This window comes from Bufo bufo, chromosome 9 (genome assembly GCF_905171765.1).
Source record: "Bufo bufo chromosome 9, aBufBuf1.1, whole genome shotgun sequence".
Lineage (NCBI taxonomy): Eukaryota > Metazoa > Chordata > Amphibia > Anura > Bufonidae > Bufo > Bufo bufo.
This window is the reverse complement of record NC_053397.1, coordinates 25,526,702-25,551,154: the sequence shown is the minus strand read 5'-3', so window position 1 is coordinate 25,551,154 and position 24,453 is coordinate 25,526,702. Positions and strand designations below refer to the sequence as shown.

The 24,453-nt window shown below is 44.3% G+C and overlaps 1 protein-coding gene across 1 annotated transcript in view; it reads left to right on the top strand.

The window, feature by feature from the left end:
• Positions 1–24,253, top strand: part of LOC120979306 (monocarboxylate transporter 2-like) — a 63,762-nt gene extending 39,509 nt beyond the window's left edge. Inside the window, exons 3-5 of the mRNA XM_040408009.1 lie at positions 15,557–15,700; positions 20,650–21,507; positions 23,085–24,253. Of these exons, the coding sequence (XP_040263943.1) occupies positions 15,557–15,700; positions 20,650–21,507; positions 23,085–23,380 (1,298 nt within the window). The 3' untranslated portion in view covers positions 23,381–24,253. The remainder of the gene's footprint in view (positions 1–15,556; positions 15,701–20,649; positions 21,508–23,084) is intronic.
• Positions 24,254–24,453: the final 200 nt, after the last annotated feature.

The window sequence follows — 24,453 nt, the reverse complement described above, 5'->3', positions numbered from 1 at the left end:
CTGAACCCCATTGAGAACCTGTGGTCCATCATCAAATGTGAGATTTACAAGGAGGGAAAACAGTACACCTCTCTGAACAGTGTCTGGGAGGCTGTGGTTGCTGCTGCACGCAATGTTGATGGTGAACAGATCAAAACACTGACAGAATCCATGGATGGCAGGCTTTTGAGTGTCCTTGCAAAGAAAGGTGGCTATATTGGTCACTGATTTGTTTTTGTTTTGTTTTTGAATGTCAGAAATGTATATTTGTAAATGTTGAGATGTTATATTGGTTTCACTGGTAAAAATAAATAATTGAAATGGGTATATATTTGTTTTTTGTTAAGTTGCCTAATAATTATGCACAGTAATAGTCACCTGCACACACAGATATCCCCCTAAAATAGCTAAAACTAAAAACAAACTAAAAACTACTTCCAAAAATATTCAGCTTTGATATTAATGAGTTTTTTGGGTTCATTGAGAACATGGTTGTTGTTCAATAATAAAATTAATCCTCAAAAATGCAACTTGCCTAATAATTCTGCACTCCCTGTAGTATAGGAAGCATATATAGTATAAGGAAGCCTATATAGTATAGTGAGCCTTACAGTATAGGGACTCGGAAGCTTGTATTGTATAGAAAGCCTTATAGTATACGGAACATATATAGTATAGGGAGTCCTGAACTTTGAACATTATGGAGATGGAGACAAGGTCATATCGGCTTTACCTTGACTTTAAAAGTAAAAGTTTGACTTCTGTAAAAGTTTTACCTCTCCCCCTTGTGAACTTTCCCCGACATCCAAGCTACTTACATCTCATATGTCTGGCGTGCGTCTCTCTTCCTCATAATTCCCCATATATGGCTGGGAGAGCGTGCTCTGTGTGACATCTCAGCTACAGGAGGACAAGCTTTGTGTTCATGTTGTAGCTTCGTATTATTTCTCCCTTATTGAGATGGAGGATTTGTCAAATAGAAGACAAAGTAAGGCTGCTTTCATACTGGCGTTTTTACTGGATCCGGCAGGGTTCAGCAAAAACGCTTCCGTTACTGATAATACAACCGTCTGCATCTGTTATGAACGGATCCGGTTGTATTATCTTTAACATAGCCAAGACGTTTTCTATTGTGTCAGAGTTAAACGGATCCGTCCCCATTGACTTGCATTGTGGGTCATGACGGATCCCTCTTGCTCCGCACCCTATGCTGTGGTTTGCTCTCCGGTATGGGAATGCAGCCAAATGGAATAAAATGCATTTTGGAGCACTCCGGTCTGATAAGTTACGTTTTGTCCCCATTGACAATGAATAAGGACAAAACAGAAGCGTTTTCTCTGGTATTGAGCCCCTATGACGGATCTCAATACTGGAAAATAGAAAAGCTAGTATCAAAGTAGCCTAAGGCAGACTTATTGTCTGGTCGCCACTCGTGCCGTTATGTTGGCCAGAATTGACGCATAGTGGTGCAGTTTCCATTTTGCCAAAATTATAACTTTTCATGCACCAGAATCATAACTGCTGCATAAAAAGTTAGAGAAGAATAGTAAATCTGCACCAATATATGTCCCATTACTGGACCTGCATACAGCATACAACCTCAGTATATACCTACTCAATTCTTAGGCTACTTTCACATTTGCGTTGTTGATTTCCAGTACTGAGTTCCGGCAGAGGATCTCAGTACTGGAAAATAAAATTTCCGTTTAGTCCTCGTGCATACTGAATGGAAAGAGATCCGTTCCTGATGCATCAGGATGTCTTCTGTTCCAGCAGCATTGCGTTTTTGTGACCGGACACAAAACCGCTGCAAGCGCTGCAGTTTTGTATCCGGTCATAAAAACAGAAAAAAATGGATCTGGCACTGAAAACAATGTAAGTCAATAAAAAAAGATCCGCCACCCATGGACTTTCAATGTATCCAGTGATCAGTTTTTTTAATTTTTTAATTTTTATTTTACACAACCGCATCCTAACGGAACTGATGCATCCTGATGTGCAAAATCAAAACGGATCCGTTTATTCCAATATTGAGATTCTCTGCCAGATCTAAATACAGAAATTAACAACGCAATTAGTGTGTGCGGCACTTTATGTTAAGGCCCCAATTCAGCACTTTAAGGGGCCCAATGCAAAGTTATGTCTCAGAGCCCCAGTCACACTTCTAAGCTCCTCCCCGTTGTAAAGATAAGCTCCTCCCCATCACCCCGCAAAGCCCCACTTAGGGCTTGTTCACATCACCATTATGTATTCCGTTATAACATGTCGACAGGACTTTGTTTTCCATCCAGCATAATGGAAACCTGACGGGTCCGTTATGCTTGCCCATATACTTCTATTATGACGGATCAAAATGGAATGCCTCTAAAGGTTTCCGTTTTGATTTCCGTCTTATGGATTCCGTTATATCCCAGGGGCCTCTATATATGACGTCCCAGGTGTAGGAAATGCAGAGTGGTGTAGTGCGGCCTAAATGTCTCTTTATGTGTGTCACGGTGCTCCTACCTGGATACTGCTGGACCCCAGGCTTTGGCACCAAAGCAGTGAAAATGGGGAATAATTGAGGGATTGTAAAGAACTTGAGTCCAGACCTTGAGATGAAGTTCAGTGGCAGCTTTACTTTGAATAAACGTTTCTTCCAACAGTTTACAGGCTTTGTGTTGGTTCCAGCAGGCTTTAGCATTAAACTGGCAGGCAAACTGAACTCTGCTATATCCTTCTCTCACTCTGCTGTACTGACAAGCCTGACTTAGTAACTTGGCTCTTTCTTTATGCTGCACTTCACTTTTTAATCTGACTTATCTTCAGCCAAGGAAGTTTACTCCTGGCTCTTGAGGCTTTAGGCTTCTGCCTCTATGGCCAGCAGAGCTTAAGGTGCTCTGGCTGGCATGGGCACGTCCAGCAGAGACGTGCCCCTGCACACCCTTCCCCTTGGAGGGGGTAAACTAAACTGGAGTTAACTGGTCCCCACCCTTACTTCAGGAAGTAGGGCTAGCCCACTTCCCTACAGAGGCGGGTCAGAATGGAATTGAACGCTCCATTCTACCTAAGTACAGCTCTGCCGTATTTGCTGCCACCTGCTGGTGAACCAGGCATATTACATGAACATAACAGTTGCATAAAGATATTAACATTGCACCATATAAAGGACCTGGATAGAAATAAACAGATGACATTGTGTTAGCCCATTAAAGACAGTAGCAGGGTGCAGGAGTGGTAACACCACTGTGGCGTGTCACAATTGCACAGGTGATATGTGTAATTTTTTTTCAGCATACCTGCTTGATCTCTGGGGCCCCAAGCATTTGCATGGTTTGTGTGGTGGTAATATCTGCCACTGGTGGGGCAGCCAGAAAGCTAAAGGGAGATATGGATGATGAGCACGTACACAGCTCTCTCCATTAGCTGCCTTTCCTGGCAGACTGAAGGTGAAAGGACCCCATTCTCTGGCTAGAACAGGGTCCCAATAGGTGGTATCCTAGATCCCAGAGATTTACACCATACCCTGTGGAAGCCCCTTTAAGCTCATACAACCCCTTTAAGAGGCCAGCATATTATGATGAAAGGTCTACTGGGCTATATAAGTAAGGTTGGTTAGAAGCCAGAACAAATGAGAGTGACTCTTGTGAAGAATAGAAATGTAATGACGCCTTCTGTGATCAATAGCACATTTTCCAGAAAATAGGGAGTAATTATTTACTAAGAGCGCGGCAGGATCTGGCTGCAAAGTGCTTTACTTGACTAAACCGATATGTCACAGACTAGTAGCTAATAATACAGAGTGCAATACTCAAGTTTAGAATGTAAGGCCTCTTTCACACTGGCGTGTGCGGCCCGTTGCCGTATTGTGGCCCGCAAAATGCGAGCCGCAATACACGGGCGCCGTTCCGTGGGCATTACGCATCACGGATGCGGACCCATTCACTTGAATGGGTCCGCAAATCCGGACATGCGGAATGGTGCGGAACGGAACCACGGAACGGAACCCTACAAAAGCACTACGGAGTGCTTCCGTGGGGTTTCGTCCCGTACTTCCGTTCCGCCAAAAAATAGAATATGTCCTATCTTTTTGCGCAACGGCCGGATCGCGGACCCATTCAAGTGAATGGGTCCGCGATCCGCTGCAGCTGCCCCACGGACTGTGCTCATGCATTGCGGCCCGCATTTTGCGGGCCGCAGCACGACCACGGGCCGCACACGCCAGTGTGAAAGAGGCCTAAGGCTGAGTTCACACTTCAGTTATTTGATCAGTTATTTCATCAGTTATTGTGAGCCAAAACTAGGAGCGGGTCAAAAACAAGGAACAGGTGCAGATCTATCCATTATACCTTATCTCTGAGTAGGCATCACTACAAGTTTTGATTCACAATAACTGATCAAATAACTAAAGTGTGAACTCAGCCTAAGGCCTCATGCACACGACCGTTGTGTGCATCCGTGGCCGTTGTGCCGTTTTCCATTTTTTTTCGCGGACCCATTGACTTTCAATAGGTCAGTGGAAAAATCGGAAAATGCACTGTTTTGCAGCCGAGACCGTGATCCGTGTATCCTGTCCGTCAAAAAAATATGACCTGTCCTATTTTTTTGACGGACAACGGTTCACGGACCTATTCAAGTCAATGGGTCCGTGAAAGAACACGGATGCACACAAGATTGGCATCCGTGATCCGTGGCCGTAAGTTACTTTATACAGACGGATCCGAAGATCCAGTCGGCCCCCCTCCCTCCCCTGCAGTTAACTCGTTGGTGGCCAGTGTGCCCCCCCCTCCCTCCCCTGTAGTTAACTCGTTGGTGGCCAGTGGGCCCTCTCCCCTCCCTCCCCCTCCTAATTAAAATCTCCCCCCCTATTATTGGTGGCAGCGGAGAGTACCGATCGGAGTCCCAGTTTAATCGCTGGGGCTCCGATTGGTAACCATGGCAACCAGGACGCTACTGCTGTCTCGGTTGCCATGGTTACTTAGCAATTTGTAGCAGCATTATACTTACCTGCGAGCTGCGATGTCTGCGTCCGGCCGGGAGCTCATCCTACTGGTAAGTGACAGGTCATTAAGCAATGCGCCGCACAGACCTGTCACTTACCAGTAGGAGGAGCTCCCGGCCGGACGCAGACATCGCAGCTCGCAGGTAAGTATAATGCTGCTACAAATTGCTAAGTAACCATGGCAACCGGGACAGCAGTAGCGTCCTGGTTGCCATGGTTACCGATCGGAGCCCCAGCGATTAAACTGGGACTCCGATCGGTACTCTCCGCTGCCACCAATGATAGGGGGGGAGATTTTAATTAGGAGGGGGAGGGAGGGGAGAGGGCCCACTGGCCACCAACGAGTTAACTACAGGGGAGGGAGGAGTGGCCCACTGGCCACCAACGAGTTAACTACAGGGGAGGGAGGGGGGGGGGCCCACTGGCCACCAACGAGTTAACTACAGGGGAGGGAGGGGGGGGGCCCACTGGCCACCAACGAGTTAACTACAGGGGAGGGAGGGGGGCCGGCCGCACTGGCCACCAATGTGTTAACTACAGGGGGGGGCTGCCCCCTGCTGCCTGCCAGCACCTGCCAGGCAGCAGGGGGCAGTCATGTACACAGTTCTTTTAGTATATTCTAACCTGAAGCGTCCCCATCACCATGGGAACGCCTCTGTGTTAGAATATACTGTCGGATTTGAGTTTCACGATCTAACTCATATCCGACAGTATATTCTAACATAGAGGTGTTCCCATGGTGATGGGGACGCTTCAAGTTAAAATATACCATCGGATTGGAGAAAACTCCGATCCTATGGTATATTAACTCCTGACTTTACATTGAAAGTCAATGGGGGACGGATCCGTTTGAAATTGCACCATATTGTGTCAACGTCAAACGGATCCGTCCCCATTGACTTGCATTGTAATTCAGGACGGATCCGTTTGGCTCCGCACAGCCAGGCGGACACCAAAACGACTTTTTTTTCATGTCCGTGGATCCTCCAAAAATCAAGGAAGACCCACGGACGAAAAAAGCGGTCACGGATCATGGAAAAACGGAACCCGTTTTTGCGGACCGCAAAAAAATACGGTCGTGTGCATGAGGCCTAAGAAGTAACAATGTGTCATATAGTTGCCTCTTCTTGCCATCTGAGCCATGGCTCCTCCAGAGTAAGGCTACTTTCACACTTGCGGCAGCAGGGTCCGGCAGGCTGTTCCGGCGGGGAAACAGCCTGCTTGATCTGTGCTAACGCTTTCCCATTGCTCCGGCCCCATTCACTATAATGGGGGTCGGCTGGAGGTCCAGCCACAGCACGGCAAACGAGCCGAGAGAGGGCCGCAAGTGTGAAAGTAACCTAAGAGACAATCTTTGTTACCCCTCTTCACTCTTTCTAAGAGATGAAGATCCTGAAAGGAGGACCTCCCTCTATTAAAGGGGTTGTCCGGGTTCAGAGCTGAACCCGGACATCCCTGCATTTTCACCCCGGCAGCCCCCCTGACATGAGCATCGGAGCAGTTCATGCTCCGATGCTCTCCTTTGCCCTGCGCTAAATTGCGCAGGGCAAAGGCATTTTTCGGAGTTCCGGTGACGTACCGGGGCTCTCCATGGGGCTGACAGGAACCCCGGTGATGTCACCGGCACTGATGGGCGGGATTTAGCTCTGCCCTAGCCAGTAAAACAGCTAGGGCAGAGCTAAAGCCCGCCCCTCAGAGACGGTGGCGTCACCGAACACACTGCCGGGCGGAAGTTACGTGGCCTCCCTACCCACCCCCTCCAGGTACCTATCCCCATGGGTGCCCTTACCAGTGGAAACCTGTTGCTGGTCAGGGATGGACAAGAGGGATGTCCTTATACTGTCCACAATTTACGGTAACAGCATCACCCCTGTCCCTGTGCGAGGTACCGCGGCAACGGTCCTCAAGCCCGATTGTATCGTCGACTACAATCGGTATATGGGAGGGGTTGATCTCTCTGATCAAGTCCTCAAGCCATATAATGCCATGCGCAAAACCCGGGCATGGTACAAAAAAGTTGCGGTCTACTTGGTACAGGTTGCCTTGTACAACTCTTTTGTGCTGTCCCGGAGCGCTGGCAACAAGGCCCTGATCTTTTCTGACCAGAAAAGAGCAGGCCGAGTACCTCGGGAACTGGAGGCGCCCGGATCGTCCCATACCAACATTTTCCAGGTGTGGTCCCCCCATACTGGAAAGAGTGCAGAGTGTGTCACAGGAGGGGGATACGGAAGGACACCACTACTCAGTGTGACACGTGCCCCGATCATCTGGGCCTCTGCTTTGACTGTTGCTTCAGGGAGTACCACACTTCCATGGAGTACTAAATTTATATCCCAATTTAGCCACTGACAATCGGATAAAAAAACTTGAGACACTAAAACTAAAAATTCTTTTTTTTCAAAAATATTATTTGGTAAAACAAAAATAAATAAAACAAAGTAGACATATTAGGTATCGCCACATCCGTAAAAATCTGCTCTATAAAAATACCTCATGACCTAACCCCTCAGATGAACACGGTAAAAAATAAAATAAAATGGTGCAAAAAAAGGTCTTTTTTGTCACCTTACATCACAAAAATTGTAATAGCAAGTGATCAAAAAGTCATATGCCCCCCAAAATAGTGCCAATAAAACTTCTTCTCATCCCGCAAAAAATGAGCCCCTACCTAAGATAATCAGCAAAAAAAAAAAAAAAGACTCAGACTATGGAGATCCTTTTTTTTGTTTATAAAAAGATAATATAGTGTAAAACATAAATAAATAAATAAAAACTAGACATATTAGGTATCGCCGTGTCCGTAAGAATCTTCTCTATAAAAATACCCCATGACCTAACCCCTCAGATGAACACGGTCAAAAAAATAAAATAAAAACTGTGCCAAAACAGCAATTTTTTGGCACATTTCCCATTTTAATCTGTTTTTTCCCAGTAACAAAGCAAGGGTTAACAGCCAAACAAAACTTAATATTTATTACCCTGATTCTGCAGTTTACAGAAACACCCCATATGTGGTCGTAAACTGCTGTATAACCAAACGGCGGGGTGCAGAAGGAAAGGAACGCCGTATGGTTTCTGGAAGGCAGATTTTGATGGCCTTTTTTTTTGGCACCATGTCCCATTTGAAGCCCCCCTGATGCACCCCTAGAGTAGAAACTCCATAAAAGCGACCCCATCTAAGAAACTACACCCCTCAAGGTATTCAAAACAGATTTTACAAATTTTATTAACCCTTTAGGTGTTCCTCAATAGTTTATGGCAAATGGAGATGAAATTTCTGAATTTCTATTTTTGGTAACCTTGCCTCACAAAAATGTAATATAGATAAACCAAAAATCATATCTACCCTAAAAATAGTCCCAACAAAACTGCCACCTTATCCTGTAGTTTCCAAAACGGGGTCACTTTTATGGCGTTTCTACTCTAGGGGTGCATCAGGGGGGCTTCAAATGGGACATGGTGTAAATAAACCAGTCCAGCAAAATCTGCCTTCCAAAAACCACACGGCGCACCTTTCCCTCTACGCCCTACCGCGTGCCCGTACAGTAGTTTACGGCCACATATGGGGTGTTTATGCAAACTACAGAATCAGGGCAATAAATATAGCATTTTGTTTGGCTGTTAACCCTTTCTTTGTTACTGGAAAAAATGGATTAAAATGAAATTTGAGAATGTAAATTTTTTGGCAAATTTTCCATCTCCATTTGCCAATAACTCTTGTGCAACATCTAAAGGGTTAACAAAGTTTGTAAAATCAGTTTTGAATACCTTGAGGGGTGTAGTTTCTTAGATGGGGTCATTTATATGGAGTTTCTACTCTAGGGGTGCCTCAGGGGGGCTTCAAATGGGACATGGTGTAAATAAACCAGTCCAGCAAAATCTGCCTTCCAAAAAAACATACAGCGCACCTTTCCCTCTACGCCCTACTGTGTGCCCGTACAGTAGTTTACGGCCACATATGGGGTGTTTCTGCAAACTACAGAGTAGACGCAATAAATATAGCATTTTGTTTGTCTATTAACCCTTGCTTTGTTACTGGAAAAAATAGATAAAAATGGAAAATTTGCCCAAAAATTTAAATTCTCAAATTTCATCTCTATATGCCAATAACTCTTGTGCAACACCTAAAGGGTTAATAACGTTTGTAAAATCAGTTTTGAATACCTTGAGGGGTGTAGTTTCTTAGATGGGGTCACTTTTATGGAGTTTCTACTCTAGGGGTGCATCAGGGGGGCTTCAAATGGGACATGGTGTAAATAAACTAGTCCAGCAAAATCTGTCTTCCAAAAACCACACGGCGCACCTTTCCCTCTACGCCCTACCGTGTGCCCGTACAGTAGTTTATGGCCACATATGGGGTGTTTATGCAAACTACAGAGTCGGGGCAATAAATATAGCATTTTGTTTGGCTGTTAACCCTTGCTTTATTACTTAAAAAAATGGATGAAAAATGGAAAATTTGCCAAAAAATCTAAATTCTGAAATGTTATCTCTATTTGCCATTAACTCTTGTGGAACACCTAAAGGGTTAACGACATTTGTAAAAATCAGTTTTGAATACCTTGAGGGGTGTAGTTTCTAGAATGGGATAATTTTTTGGTGGTTTCTATTATGTAAGCCTCACAAAGTGACTTCAGACCTGAACTGGTCCCTAAAAAGTGGGTTTTTGAAAATTTCTGAGAAATTTCAAGATTTGCTTCTAAACTTTTAAGCCTTGTAACGTCCCCAAAAACTAAAATGTCATTCCCAAAATGATCCAAACATGAAGTAGACATATGGGGAATGTAAAGTAATAACTATTTTTGGAGGTATTACTATGTATTATAGAAGTAGACAAATTGAAACTTGGAAATGTGCAATTTTTTTCAAATTTTTTGTAAATTTGGTATTTTTTTATAAATAAAAATGAATTTTTTTACTTCATTTTACCAGTGTCATGAAGTACAATATATGGCCTGGATAAGTCAAAGCGTTTTAAAGTTATCACCACTTAAAGTGACACTGGTCAGATTTGCAAAAAACGGCCTGGTCCTTAAGGTGAAATATGGGGCTCATGCCCACGAACGCAAGGGCTCTGTGCCCGTGATGCAGACCGCAAATAGCGGCCTACAATGCACAGGCACTAGCCATGTGCACTCCATGCTGCAGATGCGGACCTAATGATTTGAATGGATTCGCGATCCGCAAGACATGGCAGAAGATTTGACATGTTTTATCTTTTGCGGTGCTGAGGCACGGTCCCGAATGCCCACAGAAGCACTTTGGAGTGTTTCCATGGGCTTCCGATCCATCAGAGACACTCTTTTGCCGTATCTTGCAGAACGCAGACTCATTCAAGTCAATGGGTCAGTACCCGCAGCATGGAGTGCACACGGCCAGTGCACATATATTCCGGACCCGCCATTTGCGGTCCACAATACGTGCATGGAGTCCTTGAGTTCGTGTGCATGAACCTATTAACTTCCTAGAATTCCCTAAAAGGGCAGAGGAAACTGAGTTTGCTAAACTAGACAACCCCTTTAATACAGAATATTATAACTAGTTTAGTCCTCTCATTAAGGCCTCATGCACACGACCGTTGTGTGCATCCGTGGCCGTTGTTCCGTTTTCCGTGATTTTCTGCGGACCCATTGACTTTCAATGGGTCCGTTGAAAACTCGGAAAATGCACCGTTGTTCATCCGCGGCTGTGATCCGTGTTTCCTGTCCGTCAAAAAAATATGACCTGTCCTATTTTTTGGACGGACAACGGTTCATGGACCCATTCAAGTCAATGGGTCCGTGAAAAAACACGGATGCACACAAGATTGGCATCCGCGTCCGTGATCCGTGGCCGTTGGCAACTTTCACACAGACGGATCAGAGAACCGTCTGCATAAAAGCTTTTTCAGATATGAGTTTTCACTTCGTGAAAACTCATATCCGACAGTATATTCTAACACAGAGGCGTTCCCATAGTGATGGGGACGCTTCAAGTTAGAATATACTGAGAACTGTGTACATGACTGCCCCCTGCTGCCTGGCAGCACCCGACTTTTATAGGGGGCTGTGATCCGCACAATTAACCCCTCAGGTGCCGCACCTAAAGGGTTAATTGTTCGTATCATAGCCCCCTTTAAGAGATCAGGTGCTGCCAGGCAGGAGGGGGCAGACCCCCTCCCTCCCCATTATAATATTCATTGGTGGCCAGTGCGGCCTCCCCTCCCCCCCCCCCCTAGTTAAAATCACGTTCCGAATCCCCCATCATTGGTGGCCAGTGCGGCCTCACCTCCCCCCCCCCCCTAGTTAAAATCACGTTCCGAATCCCCCATCATTGGTGGCCAGTGCGGCCTCACATCTTCCCCCCCCCCTAGTTAAAATCACGTTCCGAATCCCCCATCATTGGTGGCCAGTGCGGCCTCACATCTCCCCCCCCTATCACGGTCGGCGTGGCTATCACATACGTGACACAGAGGGAGGGAACGAGGAAGGCCCTGCCCAAGTGAGAGGGAAGATGGTGACCCCTGACTCACCTGGCGGCTGGCACCTGGCTGCCCTGACGTCCCTAGACGGGTTCCTCACCCGTACGCCGATCACGTGCCTAAAGCCCTGGCTTTCCCTGAGCTGAGCCCTAGGTAGTGAACAGGGCGATGGGAACACTAGTCCGCACCACTAACTCTAAGGGAAAACACCAAGGGGAGGACAGACAACACAGACTCAACATATATTCCCAGGTGGGCGACAACAGGAGACAACAATAAGCCCAACAGGGATCCGGAGGGTAGCACTCAGGAACGACAACCAGGATTAACCACTCCAGTGGGTCAGTATAGATGTCCAGGCAGGAAGCTCTATAACTGGCAACTAGAGAAGTGTGAGGGGAGAATATAAGGAGGTAGGGAGTGGCAGACAAGAAACAGCTGAGGAGGAGAAGCTACGGATCCCTGAGAGAGACAAAAAGGATAGCAAGGCAAACACAGAAAACAATCACTAAGAAACAACGTGATCTTTAGATATAGAGCGCGCAGCCACCCGCTGCGACTTCCTGACCCCGGGTATAACGGAGTCAGACGTGGCTCTTGATACCCTCGTGACACCCCCCTAGTTAAAATCACGTTCCGAATCCCCCATCATTGGTGGCCAGTGCTGCCTCACCTCTCCCCTTCCCCCCCCTCCCCTAGTTAAAATCACGTTCCCCCATCATTGGTGGCAGTGGAGAGTTCTGATCGGAGTCCCAGTTTAATCGCTGGGGCTCCAATCGGTAACCATGGCAACCAGGACGCTACTGTAGTCCTGGTTGCCATGGTTACTTAGCAATTTTTAGAAGCATTATACTTACCTGCGAGCTGCGATGTCTGTGACCGGCCGGGCGCTCCTCCTACTGGTAAGTGACAGGTCTGTGCTATAGGCAATGCGCCGCACAGACCTTTCACTTACCAGTAGGAGGAGCGCCCGGCCGGTCACAGACATCGCAGCTCCCAGGTAAGTATAATGCTTCTAAAAATTGCTAAGTAACCATAGCAACCAGGACTGCAGTAGCATCCTGGTTGCCATGGTTACCGATCGGAGCCCCAGCGATTAAACTGGGACTCCGATCGGAACTCTCCACTGCCACCAATGATGGGGGAACGTGATTTTAACTAGGAAGGGGGGGGGGATGTGAGGCCGCACTGGCCACCAATGATGGGGGATTTGGAACGTGATTTTAACTAGGGGGGGGGGGGAGATGTGAGGCCGCACTGGCCACCAATGAATATAATATTGGGGAGGGAGGGGGTCTGCCCCCTCCTGCCTGGCAGCACCTGATCTCTTACAGGGGGCTATGATACGCACAATTAACCCTTTAGGTGCGGCACCTGAGGGGTTAATTGTGCGGATCACAGCCCCCTGTAAAAGATCGGGTGCTGCCAGGCAGCAGGGGGCAGTCATGTGCACAGTTCGTAGGATATTCTAACTTGAAGCGTCCCCATCACTATGGGAACGCCTCTGTGTTAGAATATACTGTCGGAGTTTCACGATCTAACTCAAATCCGATGGTTTATTCTAACATAGAGGCGTTCCCATGGTGATGGGGACGCTTCAAGTTAAAATATACCATCGGATTGGAGAAAACTCCGATCCTATGGTATATTAACTCCTGACCTAACATTGAAAGTCAATGGGGGACGGATCCGTTTGCAATTGCACCATATTGTGTCAACGTCAAACGGATCCGTCCACATTGACTTGCATTGTAAGTCAGGACGGATCCGTTTGGCTCTGCACGGCCAGGCGGACACCAAAACGACTTTTTTTTCATGTCTGTGGATCCTCCAAAAATCAAGGAAGACCCACGGACGAAAAAACGGTCACGGACCAACGGAACCCCGTTTTGCGGACCGTGAAAAAATACTGTCGTTTGCATGAGGCCTAAAAGAAACAAAATTGCAGGTTTGATACAATGGCTAACAAAAATAGAAGTAATGATGTTACATAGCGAGCTTTCGAGACATCACCAGTCCCTTCATCAGGCATACTACAAGAATATATGAAGAAACAGCAGTATACATACACAATAAGAACAGAGACATGGGGGAATGAATGGACATTTGAAAAATAACAGAACAACATATCAAAGATCTTGAGAATGAGTCCTTATTTATCTTACAGATAAGGGGTGTGAAAGTGTTATGGTCTCTAAATTGATGTTATCTCAGAGACCTGGTGCCCCGACTATGTCTATAGAAGACTCTTTAGATCTTGTAGTGTGTCAAGTTCGGCAGTGTACTTTTTGTTCAGTAAGAAAAAAAAACTTTTTTCCATTTTAAGCCAAGACCTCTAAGTTTTATTTGTCCATTATAGGTGAGTAAGCAGGATTTCTGGTTTACTGGGCAGCGCTCGGCTCCTTTTATTCAGCTTGTTATGGAAAATGTATGATTGCGTTGTTTGGTAACCATAATGGCTTCCTCAGGTCGTGTGCAGGTTTAGTGCGGTACATACATATACAGGATGATTTACAGTTTCCAGTATAATATTTCCAGTATAATGCAGTTTCCAGTATAATGCTTGAGAAATGATCTACTTCATCTTGCGTTGCCTTTTGTCTGCTCTCCGAAAACCCTCCTGTGCCATAATTTATATCGTTTTCACCTTGGCAAGAAAATTCTTTATAGATACGTAGTTTTAAATTGTGCTCTATTTGTTTCAGCCACTGACTGGGCATTTTCTTGCCGCTGTAATCTGGTATTCCCAGTACAAATTGCTGAACGCACAGCGGAGAAGTCATTTGTTCTGTGGGTAATGATGCTCTGCTCCTATCATCGGAGCGACTAACGGGCTATCTGCAAAACCTTTGACTTGCTTTGTATTTTTTCAGCTTCTTTCTGCAAATTCTCCTTGACTTTTCTTGTATCTGTATGAAGCACACATAAAAAAGGAAAGACAAAAAAAAATAGCAGCTTATAATTTATAGATTCATAATATTCAATGTTGTATCGGATGAAAAATGCTCTGGTGTTTTTTAAATTTTTTTTATAAGCTGATCTTAAGATATTCCTCTACTGGAATCCCTAGCGATCTCTTGTGGAGGAAGCGAATAGCAACCGTTCAATTCCTCTGCAGCGCCACCACAGGGGAAATGAAGCAGATGCCTGTTGAAATCAGTGGGTTTTCTGTGCTCTTCCCGACAGGCACAGGAGTTCCTCAACTCACCTTCTTCTGGACCTGCCAGTCTTTCTCTGCTCCTTTTCGGCTGGCCCAGCCGTCGGAGTCGTCAGCCAGTTCTTCCTGAAGGCTGCAGCCTGCCTCTTGCCAGCAAAGCCACTCTTCTGCCTGTAGGACGTGTGGGCGCTTCCCCAGGCTCTTAAAGGGCGAGAGCACGTGCACCCTGATTCACACCAGCCATGGTCATCTGTGGGTACTTAAGGCACCTTCCTCTATGCAAGGTTTCCTGAGCAACAGGTTGTCTCGCTTGCAAGTTCCCTGCAAACTTGTGCTGTGTTAGATTGTCTGTCCATTTACTGACTTCAGTCTGTTTCCCAGATTCTGACCGTCCGTTGTCTGCCCTGACCTGTGCCTGACCACTTAATTGAGCCTTCACTGCCTGCCCAGAGCTTGGACTGTTTATTGGATTGCTCAAACTCTGCCTCCCCTTACTTTGCCTGATGCCTCGCTCCATACGCTGGTGTCTCTGACCCCTTTGGGTCAGTTGTTAACCACACCAGGACTACTCGAGGAGGCAGAGGCCTGATGGTTCCCCTGCAGTGAAGTCGAGAACCCTATACAGAGGCTAAAGGGTTAATACCAGGGGACTGCCAGGATAATCCCCCCTAAAGGTTTAGCCCAAAGCCAAATCTGTTGGTTGACACAGTGTTTTCACACCCACTGCCGCAACAATATCAATGTTCCATTGGGTTCCACCCTTAAATTAATCATGAAACCTACTGATTCAAGAGTTCTAAAGTTATTACTAGACAAATGTGTCCTAAATAAGCTTTGGAGAAAGTTTTGCCAAAGATATAGAGTTTCTTTCTGCCAACCTATAATACAACCATACAAATAATAATTGTATAATGTATGTTCTTTATATTGTCATTTATCTTCCATAGTTACATTGTTGTCTTGTTTGTTTGTTTTTTAGGTCCTGTCAGCAGTATTCTGGTAAACAAATATGGCAGCAGACCAGTGGTTATGTTTGGTGGTCTCCTCAGTGGAATTGGCATGATTTTAGCAACTTTCTGCACCAGCATTATACAGCTGTATATATGTGTGGGTGTAATAGCAGGTAACAAAGCATTATATCCTTTACTTAACATAATCTCTTTTAACTTATGGATTTGTTGCTGGGCTTTTGACGTTGCTATCGATGTTTTGATTTGAGAAGTGCAATTTATGATAAAGGAGAGGCGCTGTGCTCCACCATCTTGCCAACCACAGATGGAGACTTGTATCTGGCTCCTGCTGATCCCTACCAAGCAGGCACTGTTAAGGTTGTGACACTGGACCAAATCTGCAGTGATTTCAACACACCTGGACACTGTCCAATGACTCTCAAAGCCGGATCCGCCTTTTTGTAAGACCTGACCTGGCCTGTCACTCCGCTGTAGCACAATTTTTCTGGCGTGAGTCTGCACAAAATAACAGTTACCCCCCCCCCCATCTCTCTTCCCATATATGCGCTGCCTTAATGTTATTGGACCCTCATACAGTGTTCACAAACTGTACTCTCAGCAAGTGGGTATTTGCCACTAAAAATATCTTTAGAGATACAGCTGATCTCAGGAACTCTAATCTCAAGTCTGAAGACTATTCTCCTGCATATATCTTTGTGGTACAGCCTATGGCTTAATTTTTCCAGATCTTCCAAAGAAATCCCCTTTCATTATGAGTACAACTCCTATACCACTTAAGCTTTTCAGAGTCTGGAGATGGTTACGTATGGTCAACCCACAGAATTTTTTTTTATCTGGCAGCTCTTTAAAAACATCTCCATGCAAAGGAGGGACACGGAGAACTTTGTTAAAAAAATCCTCCTCGAGTTCTGACCAATCATCTGCTGCTAAGAAGTTCTACCATTGGCCCATGCCAATATCTTGGGAAGGATCCGAGGATGAACAAAATGAAGGCAATATCTCTCCTACAAGTAGGCTTTCTTGAATAAAGCCCTCTCCCCACTAGCTCAAGATTTGAAGAAGGTTAAGGCCTCTTTCACACTTGCGTTGTTGGGATCCGGCATGCACTTCCGTTGCCGGAGGTGCCTGCCGGATCCGGAAAAACGCAAGTGTACTGAAAGCATTTGAAGACGGAACCGTCTTCCAAATGCTTTCAGTGTTACTATGGCACCCAGGACGCTATTAAAGTCCTGGTTGCCATAGTAGGAGCGGGGAGCGGGGGAGCGGTATACTTACAGTCCGTGCGGCTCCCGGGGCGCTCCAGAATGACGTCAGAGCGCCCCATGCGCATGGATGACGTGATCACATGGATCACGTGATCCATGCGCTTGGGGCGCCCTGACGTCACTCTGGAGCGCCCGGGGAGCCGCACGGACGGTAAGTATGCTGCTCCCCCGCTCCCCACTACACTTACCATGGCTGTCAGGACTTTAGCGTCCCGGCAGCCATGGTAACCACTCTGAAAAAGCTAAATGTCGGCTCCGGCAATGCGCCGAAACGACGGTTAGCTTAAGGCCGGATCCGGATCAATGCCTTCCAATGGGCATTAATTCCGGATCCGGCCTTGCGGCAAGTGTTCCGGATTTTTGGCCGGAGCAAAAAGCGCAGCATGCTGCGGTATTTTCTCCGGCCAACAAACGTTCCGTACCGGAACTGAAGACATCCTGATGCATCCTGAACGGATTACTCTCCATTCAGAATGCATTAGGATAATCCTGATCAGGATTCTTCCGGCATAGAGCCCCGACGACGGAACTCTATGCCGGAAGACAATAACGCAGGTGTGAAAGAGCCCTAAAGTTGACATGAGACAACTAGTCAACAAGGTCAAATCCCTTGAAAGCAATATCTCTGATTTCTGCAACCATACAAACAAGTGTCTGTGAAGGTTCTCATTTATCCAGGTCATGGTATATCTGTAAAGAATAAATCAAGGCAACTGGACTTACTGTAGATTTCTTGAAAACATTTCACTCGTTCTTCCAACGAGCTTTCTCAATTCTGAGTGACTGTACAAGAATTCTCTGGGAATAAATATGTAACTGAATCAACATCTGGTAATTATACCCAGCATGGGGTCAGAGGTCATTATACCCAGCATGGGGTCAAGGGTGTTGATCCCATTATCCTAATTGGAGTCAATGCTGGGTATAATGCTGGGTCTAATGACCTCTGACCCCATGCTGGGTATAATTACCAGATGTTAATTCAGTTACATATTTATTCCCAGAGAATTCTTGTACAGTCACTCAGAATTGAGAACGCTCGTTAAGTCCAGTTGCCTTGATTTATTCTTTACAGATACATACAAACAAGGTTGCTACGCATTTTCAAAGATGCCAGAAATAACTTAATATATAGCCTTTGACCATATCAAAGATCAGGATAATCAGAACCGCAGGAATAATCTCTACATCCAAGGTCTTCCTGAATCCTACACTCCGGAATCCCTTTTTTTCTACCATTAAACAATTCGCTATTTACCTTATTGGGAGACGATTACTCCCATGATTCATATGCGGATCATAATTTTCGTACAGTTGTGCTGATGATTTAGTATTTATTATTTAGATTTTAGCACTACTTCAATTATTGCTAATTTCTGAAATGTAACTATTGTTGAATGTACTGTACTTTCGAGTTGAAAATTTTATAGAAAACCGAGTAGAAAAAAGGGTCGTTAAAAAAAATTATATTGCGTCTATATATTCACAAGGTTAACGAGAGGCCATAAATATTACAGCTCCATGGTCAAGGTTGGTTTTCTTGTCAATGTATTATTAAAGTAGCAAGGAGAGATGAAGACAGTTTGCTAAATGCATTACTGCTCAGTAAAATGCATAGATTCAGCTGCCATACTTCTTAGATTTGGTTTCTGTAGTAATTACATAAAGGTAAGGTATACCTAAAATATACAATTGTATTACGATGACAGATTCATCCATGGTGGAGGACCATTTGCACCATCCCCCTGTGGCTGTTTTAGCGGAGACTTCTTTTGCGGCCAAATATTTCAGTGCATCTATACGAATAGTGTTAGGCTTCTATACAGAATTGTGTTTCCATGGTTACAGACTACACACAGACTCCATGTAGTCTGGTCCTCCACTTCCTCTGCCCCTAGTCTTGGTTACTGACTAAGCCCTGTGCAACCACAGGGGAAATCAAGTATTACATAGTACCCATTGAAACCTGTAATGCACAGACATCAGCTAGGAGAGACACTTTTTTTTTAACAGCCTTTCACTCTGGCTAATAGATGAGGGTCCTGAACAGGGCAAACTCACTAATAAAGTAATTATCAGATAACCCATTTAAAGTCTGTGCAACATCTTATAAGAAAACATGGCCGATGGGACAAGTTATTTGAATATAAATGTTTTTTTTTTTAACAGTTTAATTTAATAGAGTCCATTTCTACCATACAGACTTTCAAGAGTTTAGTCCCAAAGGAACTACTTCTACGGGGAACTGGGAAGAAAGGATTTTGGAGTCTAATTTACAGCAAGGATGTTCTTAGTGACTAAAAACTCATTTAATGGCAAGTCAGCAAGAGGGATGCTGAGCAGGAAGCGATCACGTCCTAATTAATGCTAGTAAAATGAGATGATAATAAATTAGATTTGTGTCAGTAGAAATTTAATGATGAGATAATAAGGAGCTATAATTGATTATTACCTAAATGGGTAGTTGGCATTCAACCAAGTGGTTGGCATTTGACCGAAATTTGCATAACTTGTTAAATTCCATAAATTCTTTGAGTGTCGCCCAAAATATATTAATGCCCATTTTCTATTATGTTTTATAATGATTTTTTTTTTAAATTTTGGAATAATGTTACAGAAGGTCTTGAAAGTATTTGATAGGCCATTTATCCAGAAACTTTCCCTCCGATATTTAAATATTTAAAGGGGTTGTCCACTCCCATACAAATGATGGTCTATCCTCAGGATAGGCTATCACTATCTCAACGGTGGGGATCTGACACCTCACACCCCTCTCAATCAGCTGTTCTGAAGTAGGTCTGTCACCATTGTGCAATGGATGGAGCTGGTTACCCCTTCACTTCAATGGGAGCAGCGCTGCAGTAACCGGCTCCATCCGCTGACCGGCGGAGGTGCGCGGCGTCAGATCCTGGCTGATGAGAGGATAGGCCAGCTTCTTAATGGGGATAGGGGAGTAAGCCACTGACACCTCTGGCAGAAGCTTAAGGATCAGACTGACAACGCCACCAACAAAAATGTACACTGATTATGTAGAATTTCTGTTGAGGGTTTTCTCCATTAAGCTGTGTGCTCAGTGTTATTCAACGTAAATGGTAATTTATATGACAAGCTGCATGCATTATATCTATCTATCTATCTATCTATCTATTATCTGTCTGTCCATCCATCCATCTCTAATATCTATTTTATGTATGTACTATCATCTCATATCTACCTATCTATCTATCTACTGTATCTGTCTATCTATCCGTCTATTATTTGTCTGTCCATCCATCCATTTCTAATATCTATTCTATCGAGCTGCAATGTATATAATGGCTGCATATTATTACAATGTTGTTTATTTATGTACAGTGTAATCAAGCAATTATATTCATTAACTTAATTTTAATCAATTACATTTTACGAGATTATTTTTAGTCAATGCTAAGTGTTATTTAACGTAAATTGTAATTTAGCTGACAAGCTGCATTTATTATATAGTTCTATCTATCTATCTATCTATCTATCTATCTATCATCTCGTAGCTGGCATAGATTTACATTTCCGGCACACAGACTGTAAGAAACCAGCACACTTTGGACTAGGACCGGCGTTTGACACCCATTGTTATTGTATTCCCCCATTATCTCATCAAGACTATTTGGGGTGCTGTGTAGAAAATGGTGTAGCTAGAAAAAATATTTACTAGGGAGTACCCTAATAAAACAAGTAAACTGCTAATCTTGATGTAGCCCAGGGCACTCCTCAGAAGACTTATTATAACCTTATAATGTCTTGTAGGCACCGCATTGGTTGGTACTCTGTTAATCCTTATGACTTTTCTTTATTTCTAGGGTTTGGTTTCTCTATGAACCTCCAGCCATCGGTTATTGTCGTAGGAAAATACTTTTTGAAAAAACGCCCAATTGCTAATGGCCTGGCGATGGCAGGAAGCCCCGTTATCCTCTCAACACTTGCTCCTCTAAACCAGTTTTTGTTTGACAAGTACGGCTGGAGAGGGAGCTTCCTTATTTTGGGGGCCCTACTACTTAACTGCTGCGTTGCAGGTGCCATCTTCCGACCAGTTGGACCCAAGACGTCCAAAAATAAAAAGGACAAAGACAAATCCATCCAAGACAAGGACCCAGAGAAAGTAAAGATGAGTCTTATGGAACCCGTCAAAGCGGAATCAACTGAAACGAAAGAGAAGGAAAGTTGTATAGCGAGGTTCAATAAGGTCTTGGACTTGACTTTGTTCAAGCACAGAGGCTTCTTGATCTACCTCATAGGAAACGTGTTGATGTTTATTGGCTTTTATGCCCCTATAGTGTTTCTGGCTCCTTATGGCAAGCACCTTGGTGTTGATGAGTATTCAGCGGCCTTCTTGTTGTCCATACTTGCCATAGTTGATATGATCGCAAGACCGGCCACCGGAATGATTGCCAACACAAAATGGATCAGGCCAAGAATCCAATATTTTTTCAGCTTTTCCGTGATATTTAATGGTTTCTGCCACCTCATGTGCCCTCTTGCCACAAGTTACATTGGTCTTGTGCTATACTCTGTGTTCTTCGGCTTAGGGTTTGGCATGGTCTGTGCTTTGCTCTTTGAAACCCTTATGGATCTTGTCGGAGCGAAAAGATTCACAAGTGCCGTTGGACTAGTCACCATTGTGGAATGTGTCCCCTTACTTCTCGGACCACCGATTGGAGGTAATTGTCTTACATTTTTTTATTAAGTACCTTCTTCATACCTGATCAATCAAAATATAGGTTTCTAAGGCTCGGAATGGGCCTTCACGGTATTTCCTAAGGTATACTGTTGGCCGATGGCTTCGACTTATACCACTGTATATAATTTTTTTGCCGAAAAAAACTAACAAATTGAAAAAAGGTATAACGATATACACTGGCCCAAAGGATCATAAAAAAACAGTTTTTGGTCATCCATTGAGAAATTAGGCCATGTGGATACTTCAAGGTGTGTGTGAATAAGGCCCAAAGGCCTTGTAGATAGTGCCACATACGCAAAACATAGTGAAAAAACATGATGTGAACACAAGGGGCCAATTTTCATTGACTTTTCAAATTTTTTGATATTTTTCAAAAGTCGTTATAAATCAGGGAGGGACAGGGGTGGCTCCAGCCTTACAGATCTACTATATTACGCCAGAAACTTATGTAAACTAGAGCTTAAATCTATGCCAGCTCATATCTGGTGTAGATTTGATTTCCTGGTGCACAGACTGCCAGAAGATGTGCCAAATTTATTAAGAAATGCATCCTACTCCAATGGACTTTAGTCTAAAGGCCCTTTACATGAGTCAACAGTTCAGGCAATTATCAGGAAAGAACCATTTGTTCCTGATAATTGCCTGATCAGGAGCAGAAGTGAGAGCAACATTTCCATGTAGCAATCATCTCCTCTGAACGGAAGAAAGCGATCGCTACTGCGATCACTCACCCCCATACAGATTTATTGTTTCTGAACAGCAGTTCCTTGTTTACACAGGACGATCTTCTGGCCAGAAATGAAGATTTTGGTGTTCGCATCACCCGATGATCTAGCATTTGCTATACACAGGGCAGTTATTCTAGGAATGCTGCATCCCGATAATTCCCTAATCGTCTGCCCACTGTAAATGTGGTTTAAGAGTGGTGTAGGAAACACTAGTCTTAGTAAATCTTCCCCAGTATCTTATAGGCATGTTTAGTTTGAAGCTCTACTACTTCAAGAATTACAAAATATGAACATATAAAATATTAGTGCTTTATGCATTTTATCTTAAAGGAGTTTTCCAAGTTTGTGATATTGATGGGGGGGGGGGGGGGGCCGACACCCAACACCCCCACTAATCAGCTGTTTGAGGATGCTGCAGCGGCACCATCATGCTTACTGTCCATTGATAGTGGCTGTGCTTGGTATTGCAGCTCAGCCCCATTCACTTAAATAGGAGTGAGATGCTCCTAGGGCACGTGACCAATCGATGTGACGACATGATCGAAACATCGTTACGTATTCAAACAGCTAATCGGCGGGGGTCGGGGATAGTGATGATAACAGCAATATCAAAATATTGGACAACCCCTTTAAAGATGAAATCCTGATACTTCATAGACTCATATGATTGATTCTTCGCTTGCGTCAGATTTTAAGCAGCGGAAATCTCTAAGCAGTATTCAATAGAGCCCTTTCAGCCTGGTCTCTTCAAAGGTCATTTTTTCAGAATTTCCCCTATAAGACCTAAATGATGTATAGTACTAATATCTGTATGTTTTATTACTTACAGGTGCCATTGTTGATACCTTTGGAGATTACAGTTACATGTTTTTTGAATGCGGGGCCATTATTGTCTTTGCCGGTCTCTTCCTTTTGGTTGGGAACTTTTATAACTACCGTATGTTAAGGAAAGAGGCCGAGTTGGAAAACCAGCAGAAGGACATCGAAATGAAGGACGGCGCTGGTCTGAAAAAACATGACAATGATCAAGTGAGCAGCGACGAACAGGCGAAGAATGGCAGCGAGGGCCCACCTATCAAACACGATTCTGAAAAATGTGAAGATGCAAATGGATCTAAGGGTTAGAAGCACTTAAGGACAATAGTAATTATGTAATAGGGGTGATCTCCATATTGGACATTTACATGCTCTGTCTGCAGCACCACGGGTACTCACAGTGTGAACTGTGTCCCATTATGTGGTGTCAGGAAGGGGTCTAAATCAAGGAAGAGGACACCAGACAGGACAGACACAATGCAGACTTCAAGTGAAGGCAACACACGTCTGTAGTTCGTAAACCTAACTGTATTAAGTACGTATGGGGCTTAAAAAACTGAAGATATTCATTGGGTGTTTCTAAAATTCCTGTCAGTTATCCCTCTAAAGAAATGGATTGCAAATTTTTTTTAGTGAACACAAGAAGGTATATCATGAATGTAGCTTAAAGAGGACTTCTCCCCTCTCCGTCTGTTTTAGTAACCACTTGCATTCCCCATGTAATAAGAAATTCTGGAGCATCTATTCTTATGACTCTGTGTTGTGCCTTTCCTTTATTATTCCTGATAGAGGTTAGGCATGAATTACAAATGGGTGTTACCAGATGGGCATGTGTCCCTGCACAGTCTGATATTATCCAATCAGTGCTTCCAGTGTCAGACTGTGCAGGGACACATCCACAACAGGTACCACCCAGCTGGACTTTCATTGCAAACCTCTAGAAATTCATTCATATCTTCTTGTAGAAAAAATAGATTAATGGCACAACATAGACTAAAAAGAATAGATGCACCAGACTTTTTATGTCCCCCTGGACGTGGGGCAGTTCTGGTTAGTGCTGGTTGAGACTCCATGTTGGAGCTGCCAGGATTCTAACCTATTCCTTGGCTGAAGATCAGTCCGACTAAAAAGTGAAGTGCAGCATAAAGAAGAAGCCAAGTGACCAAGTCAGCTTGTCAGTACAGCAGAGTGAGAGAAGGATAGAGCAGAGTTGAGTTTGCCTGCCAGTTTAATGCTAAAGCCTGCTGGAACCAAGACAAAGCCTGAAACTGTTTGGAGAAACGTTTATTCAAGTAAAGCTGCCATTGAACTTCATCTAAAGGTCTGGACTCAAGTTATTTCTTCAAATCCCTCAATTATTCCCCCTATTTATTGCTTCGGAG